Below are 23,430 nucleotides of genomic sequence, written 5' to 3' on the forward strand. Positions count from 1 at the left end.
GGACTTATTAAGCATATCAATTGCATAGCTCTTATACTTTAGATTTTATTCATATCTAAAAACTTCGATTTCGTCACTGACTCACTCACTTGATGATCATCAATACCGGGTACTTCCTGAAGTCCTCTAAGAAGCTGAAATTTGGTATGTAAGATAGTTTTAGTACACAAACAACAAATAAATTAAAAAAAAAATTATCCCTAAGGGGATGAAGATGGGGTTTAATTTTGTATGGGAAATCAATAATCGCTGAACCGATTTAGTTGAAATTTGGTATGTAGATAGGTATTGTCATGGGGAAGGATATAGAATAGATTTCAACCTCAAAGTTTACCCTTACGGGGTGAAGGCAGATTTCAACCCCAAAGTTTACCCTTACGGGGTGAAGGGTTATATGGGGAATCAGTAAGAAGTACATTGTGTAACAGATGCCCCCAGATACTTATTTCAGGATTTTTAATAGTAAATCACCCCCAACCCTTTAAATTAGGGGATGGAAGATTGTCATAAACAACTTACAAAAAGAAGTGAAATCCCATCAAAAACATTTTGATGTACAATGTTGCCCAAACGAAACCATAAGGCTCGCACTGTCAAAAAGTTATCAGATCTCTTGCCAAGCTTCTAACTCTACAAGCCCTCTAACTTTACTAGCTCTACACCAAAAGTGTGTGGCTTGGCCGTTTCGTTTCTACAAGAACTATTGTATGTAAGTATAATACAAAAACCGCCCAAATGCGAGTCGCACTGGCGTTCCAAGGGTTCTGTACATTACACAATTTTTAACAATATATTTTTTTAAGAGAAAAGTGAGTAGTCTTTAAAAAACCCGTAGGTATCGGAAAACTAGGTACTTAAGTCCGACTCACGCTTGACTGCACATTTCTAATAGGTTTTCCTGTCATCTATAGGAAGAGAGCTAATATGTGTATTTTTTTCATAATTTTAGACCCAGTAGTTTCGGAGATAAGGGGGGAGGGGGGAATGGTCATTTTTTGCGTATTTTCTTAAATAACTTCTAAACTATTTATTTTAAAATTATGAAAAAATATATCTGAGATTCTTACAATGAGCCCCTTCGTTTGATATATATATATATATATATATATTTAATTTATTGAACAATAAGCTAAATAAAGTACATTATTATTACAAGACCCATCGTGGGCAAAACCTTGAGGAGGTTTGTATGCCGATGGGGAGTTCGAGAAAATAACATGACAATATACATATCTATCTTATACTAATTAAAATTCTAACAAAATTCTCTTATATTAATTCATATTCTAATTCTCTTATATTAATTATAACAAGATATAGTTTTTTTTTCTTCTATTTATCATTCATCTCAAAAGTGACCCCTTTATTTGAATTTCTATTATTTACTTTACGTGTATGTCCTTGGGCTAGAGACTTACATGTGTATACCAAATTTCAACTTATTGGTGCAGTAGTTGCGGAGCAAATAGGCTGTGACAGACGGACAGCCAGACACACGAGTGATCCTATAAGGGTTCAGTATTTTTCCTTTTGAGGTACGGAACCCTAAAAATAATGAATTTAATAAATTTTTCACCTTATGCCCATGTGGCGGTAGCGAAACAGCCAAGCCACATATTTTGACTAAGGTGTAGAGTTAGTGAAGTTAGGGCTTGTAGAGTTTGAAGCTTGGCTCGACAAGAGATCTGACAACTTTTTGACAGTGCGAGTCTTATGGTTTCGTCTTAGCAACAAAATTTACATGAAAATGTGTTTGGTGGGATATTTTTTTACAGTAAAAATATTTATTCGTAACAGTAAGTATTATCTCTTAACATAATTTTTACAGTACATCTGGTGCTACATTACGACCGGTGCTATAATAAGCACGTTAAAACACTCCCTTTGACCGTGTTTTAAAATTCGTCACTCGTTGCAAAATATCTATTTTTCGCAATTCTATCGTAAAAGAAAAGAAAACTAACGAAGAGGTTTTACGCATACGAGGGCCGCACTGAAAGTTTTGCGTAACTTTTGAATAAAATCATTTATAACCATAATAATACATTTATTGCTTCTCAAAATGTTTCCCTTTACATTCTATGCACATATTCACTCGCTCAGACCATTTTTGGAAGCATGAGGCCCAATCACTTGACTGCATGTTTTCGACGTGGTGATGAAACGTAGTAACTGCCTTATCCGGGGTCTTAAATGTCAAACCCCAAATTAAATCCTTAATTTTGGGAAATAGATAGAAGTCACAGGGTGCAATGTCTGGATTATAATCCGTATAAGAGACATTTTCCACGTTTTCGTAATTAAAAAATGTTTTTGCCTTTATTGCGGTATCGGTGGACGCATTATTATGACGCAGGAGGATGCGGCTTCTCGGTCGTCTCTCGCGGTCTTTTTCAATGACTGCGGGCACACAAATGGTAGTGTACTAGTGTAGTATTTAACGTTCTTTTATTATTTAAAAGTACGGTACAAAAAAGTCGCGTTTAAAAAAAACAGACGATCAAAATGTTTGGCAACGCTTTTGGCTTGTTGAACTTCTATGGGCCTCCTGTCACCTTCGAAAGACCCATTGACTGGACTAATGCCTTTTTTCCGGATCGTAGCAGTAAATCCAGATTTCATCTCCTCTAACGATGTTATATACAGCATTTGAACTTTCTTGCTTGTACTTACGCAGCATTTCTCGGCACCAGTCAAAAAGTACCTGTTTTTGGACTGAAGTTAATTCGTGAGGAATCCAAAGACAACAAGGCTTCCCGACTTTTAAATATTCTTGTAAAATCTTTTGTATTTGTCTCATACCTATCCCTAATTGTCCTCAAATTTCGTCATAGGTGATTCGTGGGTTTTCTTCAATGAGTCGTCTCACAGTAGCCACGTTTCCTTGAATGATCGCCGTGGACGGTCGACCTTCACGAAAATCATTATCTAGAATAATACTGTCTCTACTAAATTCACCATACCAACGCCTCACGATGCTCAGATGTGGTGCTTCAATCCCAAAAGCATTTTGAAGGCAAGCACTACACTCTTGCGGAGTAAGCGAACTTTTAAAATCATAACAAAATCATAGCTCTAAAAATATTTTCGCGTTAAAGCCACGTTCAACGCACTGACTTACTTTGACAAGCCATTAAAAACAAAAGACGATCGATTTGTCGCCAACATTTGTCACATTCCATAATCAAAAGCCTGTATTTTTTTTAAATATACAATTCAATTCAATTTAATTCATAATTCATAATAATTCATAATTCAGTGGCCAGTAGTGCAAAACATTCAGTGTGGCCTATGTAGTAGGAGAGAGGAGGAGTTTGTTAAGAACTATAGACAATAGAAGAGGAAGGATGCTTGGGCACCTGATACGACACGACGAATTTATCAAAAATATCATAGAAGGGAAAGTTGAAGCAAACAGGAAGAGGGGAAGACCAAGGAGAGCGTACATGGATCAAATAAAGGAAAAGATCAAAGTCGTGTCGTATCGGGCTGTCAAAGAGAAGGCGGAGGACCGCCAAACATGGAATTTGCTCCACCGACAAGAGTCATACTCTTAAATATATGATGATGATCGTAAATACCTACCTATGTATTAACAAAAAAAAGTCACTTGTAATTAGTTACTGCCTTTAAAAAGTATAAGTGCCTCAATGTTATTAGACTTTTTGATTCTTTAAAACGTCTTTAGGTCAATAAAGCAAGTGAAAAATTATTAGAGTTAGACCAAGAAAAGTCTGCAGCAATTTTGACAGCCCACGCAGTGCAAGTGTTATTTATAAGTCATAATTTCATAGAAGTTTCTTCAAATCGACCTTATTATTAAGAAAATTATCTTAAAATATTTTAATCTAATATTTCATCTCATACGTTCAATAAGGCCCGGGACTAGACCTTTTTACCTGCACTGACAGTGGGCCTTCTTAGCAACAAGTACAAATTCAGAATAATTGGGAATAATAGGGAGCAACTGCTATTTTTGAATGCTGGGCCTTGTTACCCGCCGGGCCTTATATGCCTGCACCTCATCTACCTTATCCTCTAGCGGCCCACCATAGAAGGAAAATTGGCAATCGAATTTGAATCAACGGTATTAGAAAATAGAGTTGAATTTGTTTTGTTTTAAAATCGAACGAAACAAAAAAAAAGAAACTCTATTCCATTTCATTAAGATTTAAATTTCATTGGAGGTAATTTGTACTAGTATTAGGACATTGAACCTCAAGAGGTTATTTATTTGTTTTACAAGGGGAAAAGTTGTTGATTAACCGCTCGTGCTAATATTGATACCCAAACAAGCGAAACATTTTTTTTTATTAAATAGGAGGCAAACGAGCAGACGGATCATCTGGTGGTTAGCGATTACCGCCGCCCATGGACACCCGCAACACCAGAAGGGTTGCAAGCGCGTTGCCGACCTTTAAGATGGGGGTCTTTGAAGGTTTGAAGGTCGTATCGGACAGTTCATTCCACAGTTTGGCTGTTCGAGGCATTCACAAATTCAAACATTCTAAAATTGAACCACGAGCGTAGTTAGTGGTTCGTAAAGTTGAACCTTGAGCGTAGTGAAGGTTTCAAGGGACGAAGGTTAAATAAAATTTTCACCACATCAGCTCGTAAAGGCCCTCTTGATTGTTCGTAACGGATAAGAAAAGTGGCATTTAATTTGATGCAAATTTTGAGTTGTTACCGTAGGTAAATTGGATCAGTTGGTTGATAATATTGACTTTAAAATGATAAATATTGAATAACGTCAGTTTTAAATTGATTTTATGATAAAGTAAATATTATCGGAGATGATCGCTCTTAAAAAATATATGTCGCTAGTCATTTATAACCTAAAAGCGCCAAATTACGCAAAATTATATTGAAATGACACCTGTGTATTGAATTTGAAGAATACTTTAACAAGGGTAGTTATCTGTATGACAATGCACCTAAAATAATTTTCAAATGTATCTATTATTTCTGTACTTAACACGATAACGAATTCTACGTAAACGAAACCGCGGGCAATCCCTAGTACATATAGAAATAAATAAGGGAAGGTAAGTTTCCATTAGTGTACTGTGTAAAATAACTATTTACCATTGATAATAATTTTATAAACGCTTTGCGTATTTTTAAGGGCACCGCGCTAACCGCTAGCCCGCGACCGTCGATCGCTGCCTCCTGCCACGGCGCACAGCGCGGCGCGCGCAAACGCCGCGCGTTTGAAATGTTACTTAATATAAGCTCGGAATGCATACTTACGTATCAGTATTTAGTGTCGCCGTGATTTTATATTTCTAATCTTTTGTGTGAGAAGTAAGATCTTTATTATGACCGTGTAATATTAACTCTACAAACTTTAATTCAATATTGGCTATACTGCTTAACGAGAAATCAATATCTAGACAAGCACATTGTCTACATTTCTAACTTTTTACATGTATACTAAGTTGATAGATAATATCGTAATTTTGCAATATCAGCTACTCTAATTCTGTATTTTCATAATAATTCCTGTTTTTACGTTCACCAGAAAGCAGCTGTTCCAGATTTCTAAAAACCGAATAGTGTGAATAAATTAAAGTGTTATTGAATATGTTAAAGTTTTTTGTAACTTTAATTTTATATTTACATAGTTATTTAGCAAAAATTAAAAATTTAAATATGGCCGAACGCTCCACCTAAAATTTTCTAACTTTTTACATGAATGTTATTTAACATGCTTACAATAACATATCAAAAAAGAAAAAACTTTAATGTTATCAAAACCCATTTTTGTTCCACCGCTGGTCTATAAGTAAATCAATGATATATCTGTCAATATGCACCATTATATAGACACATAATATATGTCATGAGTCAACTGCGCAAATTCCGTTGTGTTTTTTATTGATCATGAATTCAAGTTCAATAAAAAACATATACACATACATTCACCGTTCATTCATTTGTGTACATTCGTCAGTGGTTTCATGTGAAATTTGCCAATTTGCATAGGTACCTTAATTTGCTAACGGCAAATAAAATTAATACGTGTTTTCAAGAAATGCTGTGCGGGAAATTCGTCACGGTATCGTATTGAAATTCTGGAAAAAACAAACTGTTTAGATCACCGAAATTAATAAATGGGGCAAGTGTTGAAAGGTTTAGAGAGCTGAATCAATATTAACTTCGTTCCATGGTAGATATGAATGAATGTCTCGCCCAAGGGTAAACGTGCTTTGTATTAGGTATCTACTCGTTACTTGCCTACGTGACTGGCGTACCTATACGAGTAGGTACCTCCTGAGGTGCTTTTCTTGCTTTGTATAGCCTCGCTTCTACCGGCATATACAGTTTAAAAGCACTGATAGTGTGCCATTAAAAAAATCAGGTGTGAAGCAGATAGGAACTGTTGTCATTTAACTGCACCGGTATAATTGCGCTCACTCACAATAAACGACATTGTCCCGTAAGGTGAAATCTAATTTACCTATTTGGTGCTGGGTATTCGTTTCAAAGTTAGCGAAGTAAAGTAAAAATGTTAGGTATCTTTTAATATTAAAGAATCCAAATTCATTATGCTGTATGTATGTATGCATAAGGACTAGGAATACCTACCCAAATGAGGATTAGTAAAGTGAGATTTATTCAGCTTATGTAGTAATAAGTACAGTCACCTGCAATAATATGTTACTCTTCGAAGGCCGCAAAAAAATGTGACACGCTCTTATGGCTCAACAAATAAGATCGTGTCAGATATTTTTGCGGCCTTCGTCGTGTAACATATTATTGCAGGTGACTGTACCTATCCAACGCCTAACGCGATAATACCTAATTTCAATTTTGTGCCAGACTGTCATATTTATTATTCCTATTTCTAGGTATTATCGTGTACGACGGACACCGAGACAACGCATGGCGCGTGACCCACGCCTCCATGTACCCCGACCCTGACATGGGGGAGTACGACATCAACGGGGAGCGGTTTACGTTGATGGACGGGATTGTCGGCCTGGCGCACTCGCCGGCTCAGGGCCTGCTCTATTATCAGCCGTTGGCCACTGACAGGTGAATATGCATTTTTGCTCTGGGCTAAGACGTAGTGACACTTGCCTTCATGTACCCTGACCTTACCATGATGTCCTTATTGCGATTCAGTTTAGGTCCTACACAAGATCATGGTAAGGCCCCTGAACAAGACGTCGATTTTGACTTCAACGACGTCACATTCAAGGGCACGATGTTTAACGGCGAGCATATTACTATTATCTTTACATACTCTTACCAGCCATTGGCTGTCGTCAATCTGGTTTTAATCTCGTAAAGTATCCTATCTATGGCAAATAGCATCACAGTTCACTATGAGCATCACGGATTAGGATAAATGGAAACTACCTAACACTGCCAGTCTATCCTACAAAACAACACAAACAGCAAGTAGGTACAAAATAACAAACAAAACACACGCACAAACTATAGAAGTTCATGCACGTTTAAAAATAGCAATAATCGCATAGAAACAACTTACTCTTATACCAGTTAAACTATTAGACCAAAGAGAATTGTGTGATTATATTTGCCAATATCAAATTTTGAACTATTACGTTCCAGACTATTCAGCGTGTCGACCGCAGTTCTGGCGGCAGGCCCCCCCGCCGAGGGCACCGACCTGCCCGTGAACCTCGTCGGCCGCAAGTCCTCGCAAGGGCTCGGCATCGCCGTCGACCCTCGCGACGACACGATCATATTCAGCCCCATCGTCGAGACGGCCATCGCTGCTTGGAATCCCATCAGCAACTCGCATAGGTTAGTACAGATACATACTTATCGACACTACTTTCAAGAAAACTCGTATCTTGTTCTGTCAATCTGCCTATGGGATGTATACAGAGTTACTCCCTTTAAATTTGAGTAGTACCTAGTGAGATACGAGATTTTGTCAAAGCAGTGCCGATATTTCTATAGGATTTCTATTGGTATCCCTTGTTTCAAAAACACTACATAGATATATACCTATATTTCGAAAATGTCAAATAACAGAAACAGAATTTTCCGTGATACCCGAATTCTCACACCTTGCCGAATTATTAGTACACCAACTTGAAGCTAGATAAAATGAGAATAATTAAGTATTTTGAGAACGAGAGACTCATGTGGCCCATGTGGGTTACTTGCAAATATGGTTCTAAGTACCTTACCTTAACACAATTAGGTAATTAACATTGAAGCCAATATCTCAAGTAGAACACTAACCGAGAATTTATAGGTATTGCCTTCATACTGTGAGCCCTGTACTTAAGTCATTAGAATGCACGAATGTGGTCAACCGGTTTTATTACCATTATTAAGATTTTAGTACTATTTCATGATCAGACTTGCTTGAATAATTATATTGAAGATATTGTACTTGCTGTAAAGTCAATCAATGAACGTAATTAATTCCAATCTTTATCTTATATAGCGTTAGTTCCAAGTATATTAGGCACTGGTCCCACCGCGACCTAGTAAGCTATGAGTTATCGGCTATAGACACGAACATAATTTTTAAGAAAAAAAAACCGACTTCCATGGGGGCCGATGAAAGATTATTATAGATGGTACACTATGTAGAAAAGGAGGTAAAACCACCCACTTTTCTACTAGCATTTCGCTTCTGTATAATGGCTCCTCTACAGGATGGGCCAACGCCGCCCACTCCAAGGGACGCAGCCATGCGGTAAAATGAGATAGCAATATCCCTCTAACGCATGTCCGGGTCCGTGTCCGGGTCCGAGACCGGGTCCGAGTCCGGATCCGAGTCCGGGTCCGAGTCTGATTCCGAGTCCGGGTCCGAATCCGGATCCGAGTCCAGGTCCGGGTCCGAACCGGATCCGGGTCCGAACCGGATCCGGGTATGAGTCCGAGTCCGGGTCCCAGTCCAAGTCAAAATCGAAATTCGTTATCACCAAACGTGTACCATGCGTCATTGAAGAGTTCTGTTCTGGTCATCATCAGCAGTTCCACTTCATCAAATGCGACAGTTTTTAATGTAAATGCTTGATTTTATGATGAAAATACAAAAAAATCTATACGTATGCCTTTAATATTTGAGGAGTTCCCTCGATTCCTTATGGATCCCATCATCAGAACTCGAGCTTGACAAAAATGTGGCTTAAAAACTTAACTTGCTTAACGAACATAACGAAAAGGAAAAATCGCCAAACGTGAACTATGCGTCGTTTAAGAGTTCTGTTCTGATCATCATCAGCAGTTCCACTTCATCAAATGCAACAGTTTTTAATGAAAATGCTTGATTTTCTGATGTAAATACAAAAATCTCTATACGCATGCCTTTAAGATTTGAGGAGTTCCCTTGATTCCTCATGGATCCCATCATCAGAACTCGAGCTTGACAAAAATGTGGCTTAAAAACTTAACTTGCTTAACAAACATAACGACGAGGACAAATCGCTAACCGTGAACTATGCGTCGTTGAAGAGTTCTGTTCTGATCATCATCAGCAGTTCCACTTCATCAAATGCAACAGTTTTTAATGAAAATGCTTGATTTTCTGATGTAAATACAAAAATCTCTATACGCATGCCTTTAAGATTTGAGGAGTTCCCTTGATTCCTCATGGATCCCATCATCAGAACTCGAGCTTGACAAAAATGTGGCTTAAAAACTTAACTTGCTTAACAAACATAACGACGAGGACAAATCGCCAACCGTGAACTATGCGTCATTAAAGAGTTCCGTTCTGATCATCATCAGCAGTTCCACTTCATCAATTGTCACTTTTTTGGGTGTATATGCTTGATTTGTTGGTAAAAACCCAAAAATCACTATATGTATGCCTTTAAGATTTGAGGAGTTCCCTCGATTCCTCATGGATCCCATCATCAGAACTGGGTTTTGACAAAAACGGGACCAATCTGTATGCATATACATTCAATCAAAAAAAGAATTTTCAAAATCGATCTAGTAATGACGGAGATATGGAGTAACAAACATAAAAAAAAATAAAAAAAAAAATAAAAAAAAACATACAACCGAATTGATAACCTCCTTCTTTGAGATTTGGAAGTCGGTTAAAAAGATAAGCACTCCCGTGTAAATAAAAGAGACACGGCGATATTTATAGTTACTCGCCCAGCGGTGAGCTATAAATATTGCCGTGTCTCTTTTATTTACACGGGAGTGCTTATCTTTTGTTCGTGTCTATAGCCGATAACTCATAGCTTACTAGCTCGCGGTGGGACCAGTGCCTTACATTAAGACTTACAGTGGTTTCTAGTTTTAAAGGTTATTGTTAGATTATTTAATTAATAAGTAAATAATATTATAGAGTGCTCGCTCAAGACCCGGAGAAGCTGCAATTCTGCGCGGAAGTGCGATGGGCTGAGCGCGACAACGGCGCCGTGTGGGCCCTCTCCACGCGCTTCCACAAGTACTTCAAGAGACAAGTCAACAAACACGAGGTACCATCCGCTATATTCTCTATTATTCTATTATCTAAGTTTGTAAAGAGAAGCGGTCTTCTCCTTTCCTCTTAACAATGTTCTGATATGTAAAACGGAAAACTCAACCCGGCCATCGGGAAACCATCGGCTCTAGCGGTCGGCCCGGCAACCTTATAGATCTAATGAACGCTTAAGGGCCACTCCACACTGGCATCTTTCGAGCGTCAGCATCTAGTCAGCGCTATGGATAAAGGCGTCGCTGCGCAGTATCGCCAACGTTGCGTCAAGCAGCAGCTATAGAGTTGGTTAGACGCCGACGCTTGAAAGACGCTAGAGTGGGGTAGCACTTAAATTTTATTTTCGTTCATCAACGTCAGTTACGAGAATCAATGTAGAAACTGACTTATCACATTAATAATTACAGTAACTTGAACTTAACATCATTAGCTAAAGCTAACTAAATAAATTTAGTTTACTGTGGGTTTAGGTCGAATTGTGTAAAATAGATATTAGCATATTATCATATATTGATATTACGCATATTAAACTGAACTAATTTATTTGCTGTAGGTCACTGGTCAAAGTTATAATAACATGTCAAGGCGTAACTGTCATTAACAAATGAGCTAAAATTATCTTTATCAATGAGACAAATATGTTATTTTAGAATAATCATTCTATAACCACATCACATAGGTACTAACTAAAACTAACATTTTAAGAAATGGTTCAGTAGATTGAATAAGTTACCTGATGCAACTCAAAGTTTTCGTGAGAAAGGTTTCGTAATTGAAATATATAAGTATAGTAGTTAGTATGCAACACAAAGCTCGACGCTGTCGCGAATCACTGTTATCTAATTAACTTTATTTTTGCCTTACGACTACTTAATTTATAGGTAAATGCCCGGCACAGGAGATTCCCAGTTTTATCTGCATTCCTTCTCTTTCAGATACACATACGTATCGTTCGCATCGTGGAAGGGGTTTACCCTTCATTGCAGCCGCACGTCCTGCGCCGCTCCGCTCGGCGTCACAGAAACTCGAACGTTACGCTGCACTAATAACGATCCCAACTAAATATGTACTAAATTATTTCGTTACTGCACACAGCAGGATAGTCATTGGCAACATAAAGTACCTAGTGGTACATTTCGAGCCCATATACCTACATAGCAAGGGATGAATGTTTAACTACAACAGCGGTATCATGATATACTTTGCTGTATGATATTTATAGGCGGAAAGAAAACAACAAATCTACACCGAAATTAACAAATTTACGTTTAATTTAATTAATGTACCGTCGGCCTAAGTCGCAAACCTCGTAACTCCATTTTAAGGAAATTAGTAATTGATACCTTGGACAACAATACTTAAAGTCGCAAACCTCGTAACTTCCCCGGAGGAGTTACGAGGTTTGCGACTTAGGCCGACGACGTCCTATTGCAGATACCTAAATAAGGAAGCGTTATAATTTCATCGCGAAAAATTGGCCGTCAAAAGTCAAAACAAATGAAAATATTGAGAAAGAGCTCAACCCAAAGTATTTTAGATAACATAGCGATGAATGACATAACCTTTTTAGGGCTTAGTACAAGAGTGAAAATTGGGTACTTTCCTATACTTAAAATAAATTATTTCACACCGTGCACGAAATAAAGCACCAGATAACTTTTAGAAAAACATAGATAGCAGTTATTTTTAAACATAATTTATATTTATTAAATCAAATGGAAGTATAAAAAGTAGGTACGTTGACTGTGACGTCACTACACTAGTTTTCATATGAATTCCATATTAGCAAATAGTTTTGACAGTTCTAAAAAAGAAGCTGATTTGACTAGTAGGAAAGTAGCCAATTGAATTGTATGTATGTGTATGACAGGTGGAGGAATTTAAGAATATTACTGATATTAATTTGTCCACTTGTCATATTATTAAAAAAAAGAAACGGTTCCATTCCATACCATGATTACTTTATTGGTCAAAGATAAGCAATACCACCAGTACGTAGTTAATTTTTTCCCACAGAGGCTTTTTGACATAGGTAGCAGGCCATTGAAATATTTTGACTGGACTGGAACATTTCACCTTGGATTATATACGGCCCGCCTGTTTTTTTAAATATGGACAATACGATTTTTAAATATGGACAACCGATTCTCCCAAACAAATTACGAAGTCCCATTTTCCTCGCTGCATGGGTATATTATTATAGAAAATATTTTAAAATGTATATTTAACTCTATGGCCTTTGCTTGTTTTTTTCGGTTTTTTTTAATTATAAAAACGGTTACGAGCTCTTAAAAACTGTACGAAATGTTGTGTTCTGCTTCTCTTAAAAAATCGAAAAAGAAAATCAAACCCTTTCGTTTGATACACACGTTCATAAATAGGTACAAAGTAAAGTTAGTAAACATAATTTTTTTTAAGTACCTAATATTTGTATGTAAATATAGAGGAAAATGGGGACTACGTTTTTATTGAGAACTGGTCGTCTTCTTTCCTCTTAATAGTAACAAAATTCTCTATGTGAAAGCCCCTCGAACATTGGATCTTTTTTGGATTTGTGAGTGAGTGCTAATCGAAAATACTCAAAATTAAAAAAAAGTTTCAAATAAAATCATGATTTTACAAGCATTTCACAATGACTTTCAAGGTCATTGGAAACAGCCGACCCTTATTTAATGCAAGCAGGAACGTAACAAATAAATGGGCCAGTTTATTCGACATAAATACTAGCCCAACAAATAAGCAAATAAGGGCTACCATTGACATAGATATCTAGGGACTGGCTTTACGGGCAATAATAATGAGGCATGATAGGAGCCAGTAAGGCGGTGTGAAACCGCTACAACGCGATTGGTTGATGACTTCGCATCACGCGCGCGATTGGTTGACGAGTTCGCATTACGCGCGCTACTGGTTACAACTAGTTGCGTTAGACTGCACGATTGGCTATAATTCGTGAGTAACACTGCTGAACTAGTACCATTTTTAGTGCCCCATTAGCCCGTCCTTAGATATTATACGTCAATGAGGGCTACTTATTTGGAACGATTTCAATGGTCTATTAAGGAATTCATTCGTTTGATAATATCTGATTAGACTTAATCCTGATTTGATTTGTTTCAGAATATTGTGAGACATATGTAAAATATGGCATTTTTTTTACTTAAGTATGTTTTTGTATGGCAGCTTACATCACAGTGTCGCGATTGACAGTAAAATGTTAATTATATTATGTTAAATATACATACAATGTATTTATATCGAATCATATCGAAAACGAAAAGTGATCATCTTAAATTTAAATAGGTTCGATGAATGATTAATGAAAATCAGTATTTATTGTCACAGACTCACAGTTATAAGTGTTACCTTATATAATGATACCTACAACATCGAATTTAAAATAGAGCTCCCGATACACGTGTTACACGCTGACACGGGTACCCGTGTTCTTAAGCCCGCCGGGCTTAAGAACCTGAACTACACGAACCCGCCCGGATTCGGAAACGTTTACACGGGTACCCGTGTACACGGGTACACGGGTACACGGATACACGAAATAACGGATCTTATTTACCCGCCGGTTCGACCCTTCACACTCGTGTAGCGGAGATTCGTGCTATGAAGACATACGATTGAATATGTGGGAGGTTAGGAAGATTCATTACCTACTTTGCAGTTTTACTGGATTGATTGGTGATGTCAATAATAGGTAGGTAAGTGCACTTTGTTTTAATAATCATAAGATTAAAATTAACATATCTTAGTAACCGTTGACCTCATTGATATGTATTTAATTTTCTTCATTGATGTAGTTTTTTAATAATTAAAGTAAACTTAAATGATTATCTAATAAAAAAAGTAGATAGTTATGCTTACTGAAACTACAACGAACGGAATATGTTATATTTTCCTTTAGCAAAATCGAATTTTGCTCGCTGTTTTTAGGGTTCCATACCCAAAGGATAAAACGGGACTCTATTATTAAGACTCTGCTGTCCGTCCGTCCGTCCGTCCGTCCGTCTGTCACCAGGCTGTATCTCACGAACCGTGATAGCTAGACAGTTGAAATTTTCCCAGATGATGTATTTCTGTTGCCGCTATAACAAATACTAAACACAGAGTAAAATAGAGATTTAAGTGGGGCTCCCATACAACAAACGTGAGTTTTGACCGAAGTTAAGCAACGTCGGGCGAAGTCAGTACTTGGATGGGTGACCGTTTTTTTTGCCTTTTTTTTGCATTATGGTACGGAACCCTTCGTGCGCGAGTCCGACTCGCACTTGCCCGGTTTTATTAAGTAGCATAGTACCCTTGTTCGAGCTGCTGAGGTGAAAATCAATTAAATTGGTACAACACATATCAATCACATTGAACATCCGATGAAATAAAACTGCTAAACAATCGGAGCTCCTGAACCTGAACCTTTGTTTTATTTAAAACTTTATACATTACTTCAATCTCCGCTACACGCCAAGGACAGGTTAGGCCCGCGTGTATTTAAGGTCCGTTTCGACGTGTACACGGGTACACGGGTACCCGGATACACGGATCTTAATTACACGTGTACCCGACTACACGTGCAGAACGGGTCAGAAAACCGTGTACGTGTAGTTCGGAAACGGGTACCGAACACGTGTACACGAAACCCGGACACGACCGCGAGCCCTAATTTAAAACTCATGCCTCATCACCATTTCAAACTAGTTACCTACGGTTACTAGTTAGTTAGTTATTTAACTTTATTTATAGTCGATAAGAGTGACATTCCATTTCCAACTGCAGCTGCAATACTGTTCATTTTACTATGGAAACGCGTCGCTGTCATTGTCAATTTCCATAGTAAAATGAACAGTATAGCAGCTGCAGTTGGAAATGGAATGTCGCTTTAAGTCTTAGAACTAAGTTTTCCAGTGTCATTTTTTACTCTATTAGGTACCTTATTATATAATCGACATTCACATTTTTCATAATATATTGTTTAAATATGTGTTTTGTAATAATATCCTTAGTTTTTGAACTTACTTCTTGAATGTTTAGTGATAAATTCAACTTGTAGGGTTTGGAACTTTTGGAAGGATATCACGTGATGGTGCAAGGTAAACGAATGCCGGGTACACACGTAACTATAAATCGTAGCGATTAATCTGTGCAGTCCGATTTGCGCAGTTTTATCTACCGTGTGTATAACAAATCGTTGTCGATTATCGTAACGATTTGTCATACACACGGTAGATAAAACTGCGCAAATCGGACTGCACAGATTAATCGCTACGATTTATAGTTACGTGTGTAGCCGGGGGAAGTTAACCTTAGCCACCAGTAGCGCCTAGTCTATCTTATTTATATCTTATATGTTTTCGCTTTCATCATACTTTAGTCAATAAGAAATAATGAAGTAACTACTCATACGATATTGTTTAAAAATACAAATCCTTGTATAGGCAATAAAACGTGCAGACAGTGAAGATGGGCAGAGAATTTTGTGCCATTCATAATCTATTAAATTGGAATAAATGTAGTGCAACTTACTTACATTAAATCAATTATTTTTTATTAAATAACATTCACTTACATTTTAAAGTTATATAAAAAAAAAACTTCTTTTTCTTTTCATAGTACCTAACTATTATTTAAATATTTTAAACCATGTATCTAATTGTTGTAAATATCCATTCCCAATTTCTGGTAGGGTAAACTATACTAATAAAATAAAATAAACCTACCCTCCAATAATTGGCTTTTTCAATGCAAACTAAAGGTACCTAACTTCCGTTGAAAAAAACATTCACTGAAAAGGTTAGCGGGTAATTTACCCCATCTTTATCGTAAGTATAACTTTACCACCGATATCTGGGCCATAACCGCGAAAATCGAAGTTCGCAAATTGCGGGCATTTTTCTCTGTCACTCTAATTACGCCTTCATTGGAGTAAAAGAGAAAGATCCCCGCAATTTGCGGTTTTCGCGGTAACCCCTCTGCACTGTTTGCAAGCTGCGATGTGATTGATATTAACAATCAATCTATTACCTACGAAAAGCGGGGTGCCTTTTGAGAAAAAATAAGTCTATTTTCAAATAAATAAATGAAAACAATATTTAAAATTGTCTTAAGCCTGATTTTTTTCTTAGCTACTCCAGCTATTAAGGAAATCGAATAGAATCTATTCGAATTAATTTTTGGTATGGTCCACTAAAATTAATCGGTAATATGACATGTTTTAAACCCTGGGTTACGGTATATGATGCATCATAATGTATTTCCTTACAGCTTCTGCTTAATATTACCATTTTTGTAAATAAAATAGTGATTGAAATCATACAAATTGTTTCTTTTAGAAATTGTATATCCTACTTTGTATCCCTGAAACACAGAGTAGGTTGGTTAAGCAATACCAACATACTATTACTATAAATAAATTAAAAAAAACCGGGCAAGTGCGAGTCGGACTCGCGCACGAAGGGTTCCGTACCATAAAGCAAAAAAAAAAAACGGAAAAAAATGCAAAAAGAAAACGGTCACCCATCCAAGTACTGACCACGCCCGACGTTGCTTAACTTTGGTCAAAAATCACGTTTGCTGTATGGGAGCCCCACTTAAATCTTTATTTTATTCTGTTTTTAGTATTTGTTGTTATAGCGGCAACAGAAATACATCATCTGTGAAAATTTCAACTGTCTAGCTATAACGGTTCGTGAGATACAGCCTGGTGACAGACAGACGGACAGACGGACGGACAGCGAAGTCTTAGTAATAGGGTCCCGTTTTACCCTTTGGGTACGGAACCCTAAAAATGGTGTGTACGGTATTCGCGGAGCGCAATCCGACACGCACTTGGCTGTTTTTTATAGTTGTCAGCTTTGTTGACTTTAAAAACTACCTTCGTCATGCCGATTTTGACAAATGACTAGTATAAATCAGTCACTGGAACAGCTGACAATACCCGATGTTGCTGCCAATTCGTACTGCCATTACCTACGTGAGAAAATGGCACTCAATAATAAAATCATGAATGTATTTCAGACGCTCAGAATCTTTTTCAGGGACTAAAAAAAGACTATTTGAAACCACAGGGGGCCTAGGCTGGCTTATTCCTAGGCCAAAGAATAGGCATATTCATTCATCGTGGGAATGTAGCCAGCCTCATGGGCACCCTTCCGTAGGGGACAGATCTGGGTCTGGGGGACCTAAGATAGGTGGGTAAGTTTAATAGATTTGTTAGTTTTAATTTATTTAATTTATACTTAATTTTAATAATAGTTTATAAGTTTTGTTATTGTATAAATCTTAATTTTCCAGACAATTTTGTTATTTTAAACGTATTCACTTTCACTTCAGGTCCGTTCCACAGTGAGCTCGTCTGTAGTTACAGTAGTCCTTTTAATTGAACTCGTTTGTACAGATGGCAAGACGAAGTTACATTTAAGCCAGTTTGGATAAGACAGCCACTCGGCAAGCGCTGGGAATCATTTCTAGCTCAGGGTCTCGCTTCCTGTGTGATTGATGCACGACTTACCTACCCGCATTTTTTGCTGACGTGCCGTATGGGTCGGGAAAATACGTTTCCCAATTGTGGAAGGCTAAGTAAACCATTAATAATTAGACAATTTAGACATGGCTGGTAACGTAAGTATTAAGGCGTAATCGTAGGGCTTTCCAAAAGCCTATTTAAACGGCGTACCGACCACAAGGTAGTAAGAGTCACTTACTTAAAAGAAAAAAAGGTGTGAAAAATCGAAATTTACGTAAGTAAATTGAAATAGGCTCGATGTTTATGTTACGACTTACCCAAAGCGTTAAGTAAAAGGAACCTTAAGTTAAGTTCATTTAGATACATATTTACTAATTCAACCAGCCGCAGCCCTGTCAACGTTTATTTTGCAGGGTGCATTGACACGAATGAGTTTTAAGTCTTATCTAAGCTTCATTTACATTGATGTACCGGACGATTAATTTATATCACAAAAACAGCACCAAACAAATGTTGCGGTTTGGTGGTTACGATTAGGTACCTAACGATTAGGTAACATTACCGATTTTAATTACAGTAAACTCCCGTCTGCTTGTGACAAAAGGGTCAATTTTCAAATAGGCATTTTTTGCTGTCCCACGGATAAAACTCGGAGTCCATAGGACTAAAAGACTGGGTATGTATATATTTTCATTCAGTGTATTATAAGCTTTAAAAATCATGCACAACTGTACCTAAAATATTCTTTGTTCCTGACAAAATCGCATTTGAAGTTCCAAAAACGGCGAAATTTGCCGTTTTTCGCGTGTCCCAGTGGCGGCATCGCGCAATAAAAAATATCATAACTTTGGATGTAGGCAACGTACTATAAACAACTTTGTATTTCTATAAAGAGCATTTTCTAGAGAATCATATTGATAAATTTATGCGTTATTTAATAAAACAAGGGAAGCCTTTTTATCGCTGTCCCGCGCGGCACCTATTTTGTTATGACTTAAATATACCCCCTATAATCTTCTTTGTCTATTGAATAACGGTTAGATTAAATTTACAACGCAATAGTGCGGTTAGTTGGGCATCGATTGACATCAAATGTAGACCCGGAAACAGTTTAATTTATTTAAAAACATAAAAATCTCTTTCGATATATTTTGGTACGACTACAATGACATTTGTATGGACGCTTAATACGTTGGTACATAGTTGGAATAAAAATGTTTATTTTATAATAATAGTTGCAAATATTGTGTTAAAATATATAGTAAAATAAATAAGTGAATCGGTTGTATTGTGTAGGAAATATCGCTAAAAAATATTATTGGCGACATGTCGCGACATTTGTATGGCGACATTTATACGGCTATTTTGACCGTATAAATGTCGATTGTGGCATACAAATGTCGACATAGTGCCATACAGATGTCGAGAAGGTGTTATACAAATGTCGTCAGGGTCTTATAAATGCAACAAAAATAATAAATAGTGGCATATACATGTTGATACTGCCATATAATGTCGAAAAAATGCCTTATACATGTCAAATGCGCCTTACAAATGGCTAAATAGTGTCATACAAATGTCGATCTTTAAACGTCCATATCTAGCTAACTATAAAAAGTACAGAGGTGCCTCCTACAGTATATTTTTTGTTGTTAAGAACCCTTCCTAAAACGATGATTATAAATCAGATTTTTCAAAAATAAAAAATTGCCATACAAATGTCGAGAAAACACCCTCTTCAAAAATTGACCCAATACATATTGTTTATCTAGGTTATTCGCACAACCTTGCTTTTGCCAAGGTTCGATAAAGGGAATAGGGCATTGGGGAATTTCTACATGACGAATAGCAGTTAGATGACGCACGCACTGCAAGTGTATGAACAAATGAGTATCTTCGCGGCAAATTAATCCTTAGTGAAACGAGGAAAATTGCGTCATGTCATGTCATTAGAAACGAGTTTGATGAGCAAAGTACATAGCTATGTACTCATAATAAACCAGGTAACTTGACTTTGAACACCTTGTGGCTGATATAATAATATTAAAACATAATTTTATCGGGTTTATCGCGAATTCATTTTACCTTTATTTTCGGCGTTTCGACGCAAGTTACACTGTGGTCGCGGATAACTGATATCCAGTACCAGCAAAATATCAAAATAGAGATTTGTGTAGCTACCCTACCCGACAAAAAGTTAGTGAAAAGGTTGAGGTTAGACATCACAAATCTCTCTAATTAAATCTTTGTTTTGATATTTTGCTGGGGCATCATTTATCCACGTCCGTGACCAGTGTAGCGTCGAAACTTTGGAAATATAATAAAGGAAACAAAATTAACTCGCGATAGACCCGGTAAAATTACCTACATATAAGTAATATAGGTAAGGTAAACGTACACGTAAACGTACGCTCGACGCGGTCCCGTACATGTCATCTTGAAACTTAGAGACGTACCAAAAAATGTCTGCTGCGGATTTGATAGCCCACGCAGTGCAAGTGTCATTTATACGTCATAATTTCATATAAGTCTGACGTTTAAAATAACACTTTCACTGGACTGCGTGGACTATCAAATCCGCTGCAGACTATTCTTGGTCAGACCAAGAATCTAGTCATTTTCAATAAAGGTGACAGCAAGGTGTCATCTATTGGGCATTAGCATGTCGAGCACTACTACCGTTTACCCTTAATGATCATGCACGAGGAACCAATACCATTTCAAACTGAATCCAAATAAGTACGTCAAAAAGGCAGTGTTGACCCCATAGGTTGACCCCTTATAAAATTGCCAGTCGGATTAAATGCTAATGGGAATTTGTGGTTTCATAAGGCCCACATCCGGTCATTGTCGACGCACTTGATCGACTCGGCGGAGACCCAGCCGATCAGTTAGTGGACACCCGTGGCACATAACATTGCTATTGCATGCCAATATTGAGTTATCTGTTTTGAAACGTGTGAAAAACTTTAGTGTTGTGGCCAAGTTTTGGAATTAGGCTATCGTGAGTGGAGCGTATCCTTTAGGACCGATCGAGAGAGCGCTACAACCAAGCTACAACTGTGAATTTCCTGACCGCCTTGATTCTAATACTGAGCAAAAATTTAAATAATTTATGGAGTGGTCCCTAATCACATAAAAAGGTCATGAACCTAGCTGCTTTAGCAGATATATACTTTTTACTCTTGCAACTCTACAAATAGGACCAAGATTATTAGATCCTAAGTATAGGACAAGACATGACCTAATTGGAATTGTGATTATGGTACTGACTCTAAATAATGACAAAATAAAGTGTTTGAACCAAGTTTGAATAAAATTACAATTGTAAACTTCAGTAGGTACACACGTTCAGTTCGGTATCGGTACACATGGATATATGATAAAAAACGTGTTTTACAAATTGTCGATTAAAATGCAAATTTTGATAAGAAACTCAAGTCTATTTTATAAATGCAAAGGTTAAATATTATTTTTAGGAGCCACTTAACGTTGCAGTTGCAGTAACGTTGCAACAGAGTAATGTTGCTGCAGTCGCCACCCGAATGTCACCTTTATCATACCTTAGAAAGTTATTGAAAACGCGAGCGAAGCGAGCGCGAAAAATTTTCGATATAAAAACGCAATTTTACTTTTAGTCCCAACCAGGCGCGAATCTAGGATTTCATACAGAGAAGGGATGGGACAGTTTTCTATCAGGCTAGCTTCGCATAGGGCTCGATATTTAAGGGTCTTAGCGAGGTTGTTTTCATGCATAAAATATGCAAGAAAGCAGAGCTTGGAATTGAATTGGCGAAGTGTGAGCAAGGCAGTAGGCCCAGCTGCGAAAGAGAAAAGCTTGGATTTGGATCCACGCCCAAGTGTAATGAAAGCAGAAGATCAACTTTGCCGTAGGGCAGAAGGCCTCGCATAAGACCTAACGCCGAACCGCAAAAGAGTGGGTTGAAATCGAATCTATGCATGTAATCACGACTCTTCTACTGCTACCGATTGTTTCCCAAAGAATTACGCGCCATTATTTTTGCAAATTAGCTTTTGGACAGCTAAAAAAAAATCGTGTGGTAAAAACGATGTCTGTCCCTAATTTTAAAATTTGTTCACCTTTTTCAACCTGGCATTTTGGTGCCCCCCCCCTGAACGTGATGCCCTAAGCACGTGCTTGTTTTGCTTATTGGTTACAAAGTCTTTATTAATTCAACCACTAAAGTCGACGAGTACAAAAAACTTTAAGCTAACTCTCAATTTAACATTTTTTTAAACATTATTTTTAATTTGACCTTACAATTACTCGTAAGTAGGTAAGACCGTTAAATATTTAAAATGATTATCTTATCAGAAAATTATCACCAATTACTCTAAGTAATCCGGCACTGAGGGCCTACCGCGAACCACGTTCGACGTGTTGCCTCTGTATGACACTTACGTATGAAATCACTAGTGCGACAGAGAGGCAGCAAGTGGAACGTGGTTCGCGGTAGGCCCTCTGTTAACAATGTATTTTTTATGTGAAACGTGAGTGAAATCTCTTTAAAAAATCCGTAGGGGTCGGATCAAAAACTGTAATTAAGTCCGACTCACGCTTGACTGTACATTTCTAATAGGTTTTCATGTCATCTATAGGTATAGACCTATTTTATGTATTTTTTTCAAAATTTTAGACCTAATAGTTTCGGAGATAAAGGGGGGGGAATTGTAATTTTTTGCCTATTTTCTTGAATAACTTCTAAACTTTATTAGAAAATTATAAAAAAATATATTTGAGATCCTTACAATAAGCTCTTTCATTTGATATGTAACATGAATCATGATATAGTTTTAAAAAAAAAATATTTTTTTATTTTTTCATTTACCCCCCAAAAGTGGCTCCCATGTTTAAAATTCATTTGTTTACGTTACATGTCCGTATTTGGGTCACAAACTTACATATGTGTACCAAGTTTCAACTTGATTGGTCCAGTAGTTCCGGAGAAAATCGGCTGTGACAGACGGACAGACAGACAGACAGACAGACGCAAGAGTGATCCTATAAGGGTTCCGTTTTTTCCTTTTGAGGTACGGAACCCTAAAAATGAATAATATTCGTTACGAGTACTAAACGCTCCACCTGCATAATATAAATATAGTATTTTATGCAACCGTTGTTTAAGAGAGGTCAAAAAAGGCGAGTGGCGTTAATAATAAAGACGCCACGAGTATTTTTTGACTCAGTTAAACAACGTTGCATACAATACTTTTTCTACGACCAAGCACTTACTTTGAAATAGAATTGAAAATTTAACAAATCTTTTTAATTCAAGAAGTAGCAAAAATAGAGGGTACGGGCGGGAAAAGAATGAATGAATGAAATAAAAAAAAGACATGTCTATGGTTCACTTATTTGTCAGAGATGACATTTAAAATAAGGTTGGCAACACTGTATTTCATTCAATATTTTTTAAGTGGTCATTGCACGAAGTATCGTAAAATCGCCAAAAAGATACTGCGTGTATGCACAAATTCTTTTTTGGGGAATAGACTAAAGACTTGTCTTGAC

General features: G+C 37.1%; 2 protein-coding genes across 2 annotated transcripts in view; both read left to right on the plus strand.

Annotated features, from left to right (window-relative positions):
• The window catches only part of LOC134667311 (protein yellow), a 46,156-nt gene extending 34,643 nt beyond the window's left edge, over positions 1 to 11,513 (plus strand). The window contains exons 5-8 of the mRNA XM_063524657.1: positions 6,852 to 7,038; positions 7,582 to 7,776; positions 10,298 to 10,430; positions 11,365 to 11,513. Of these exons, the coding sequence (XP_063380727.1) occupies positions 6,852 to 7,038; positions 7,582 to 7,776; positions 10,298 to 10,430; positions 11,365 to 11,475 (626 nt within the window). The 3' untranslated portion in view covers positions 11,476 to 11,513. The remainder of the gene's footprint in view (positions 1 to 6,851; positions 7,039 to 7,581; positions 7,777 to 10,297; positions 10,431 to 11,364) is intronic.
• LOC134667309 (ubiquitin carboxyl-terminal hydrolase 4) overlaps positions 1 to 23,430 on the plus strand; it is a 358,087-nt gene that overhangs the window by 68,686 nt on the left and 265,971 nt on the right. The gene's annotated exons all lie outside the window — the stretch shown is intronic.

Source organism: Cydia fagiglandana, chromosome 9, assembly GCF_963556715.1.
Source record: "Cydia fagiglandana chromosome 9, ilCydFagi1.1, whole genome shotgun sequence".
Lineage (NCBI taxonomy): Eukaryota > Metazoa > Arthropoda > Insecta > Lepidoptera > Tortricidae > Cydia > Cydia fagiglandana.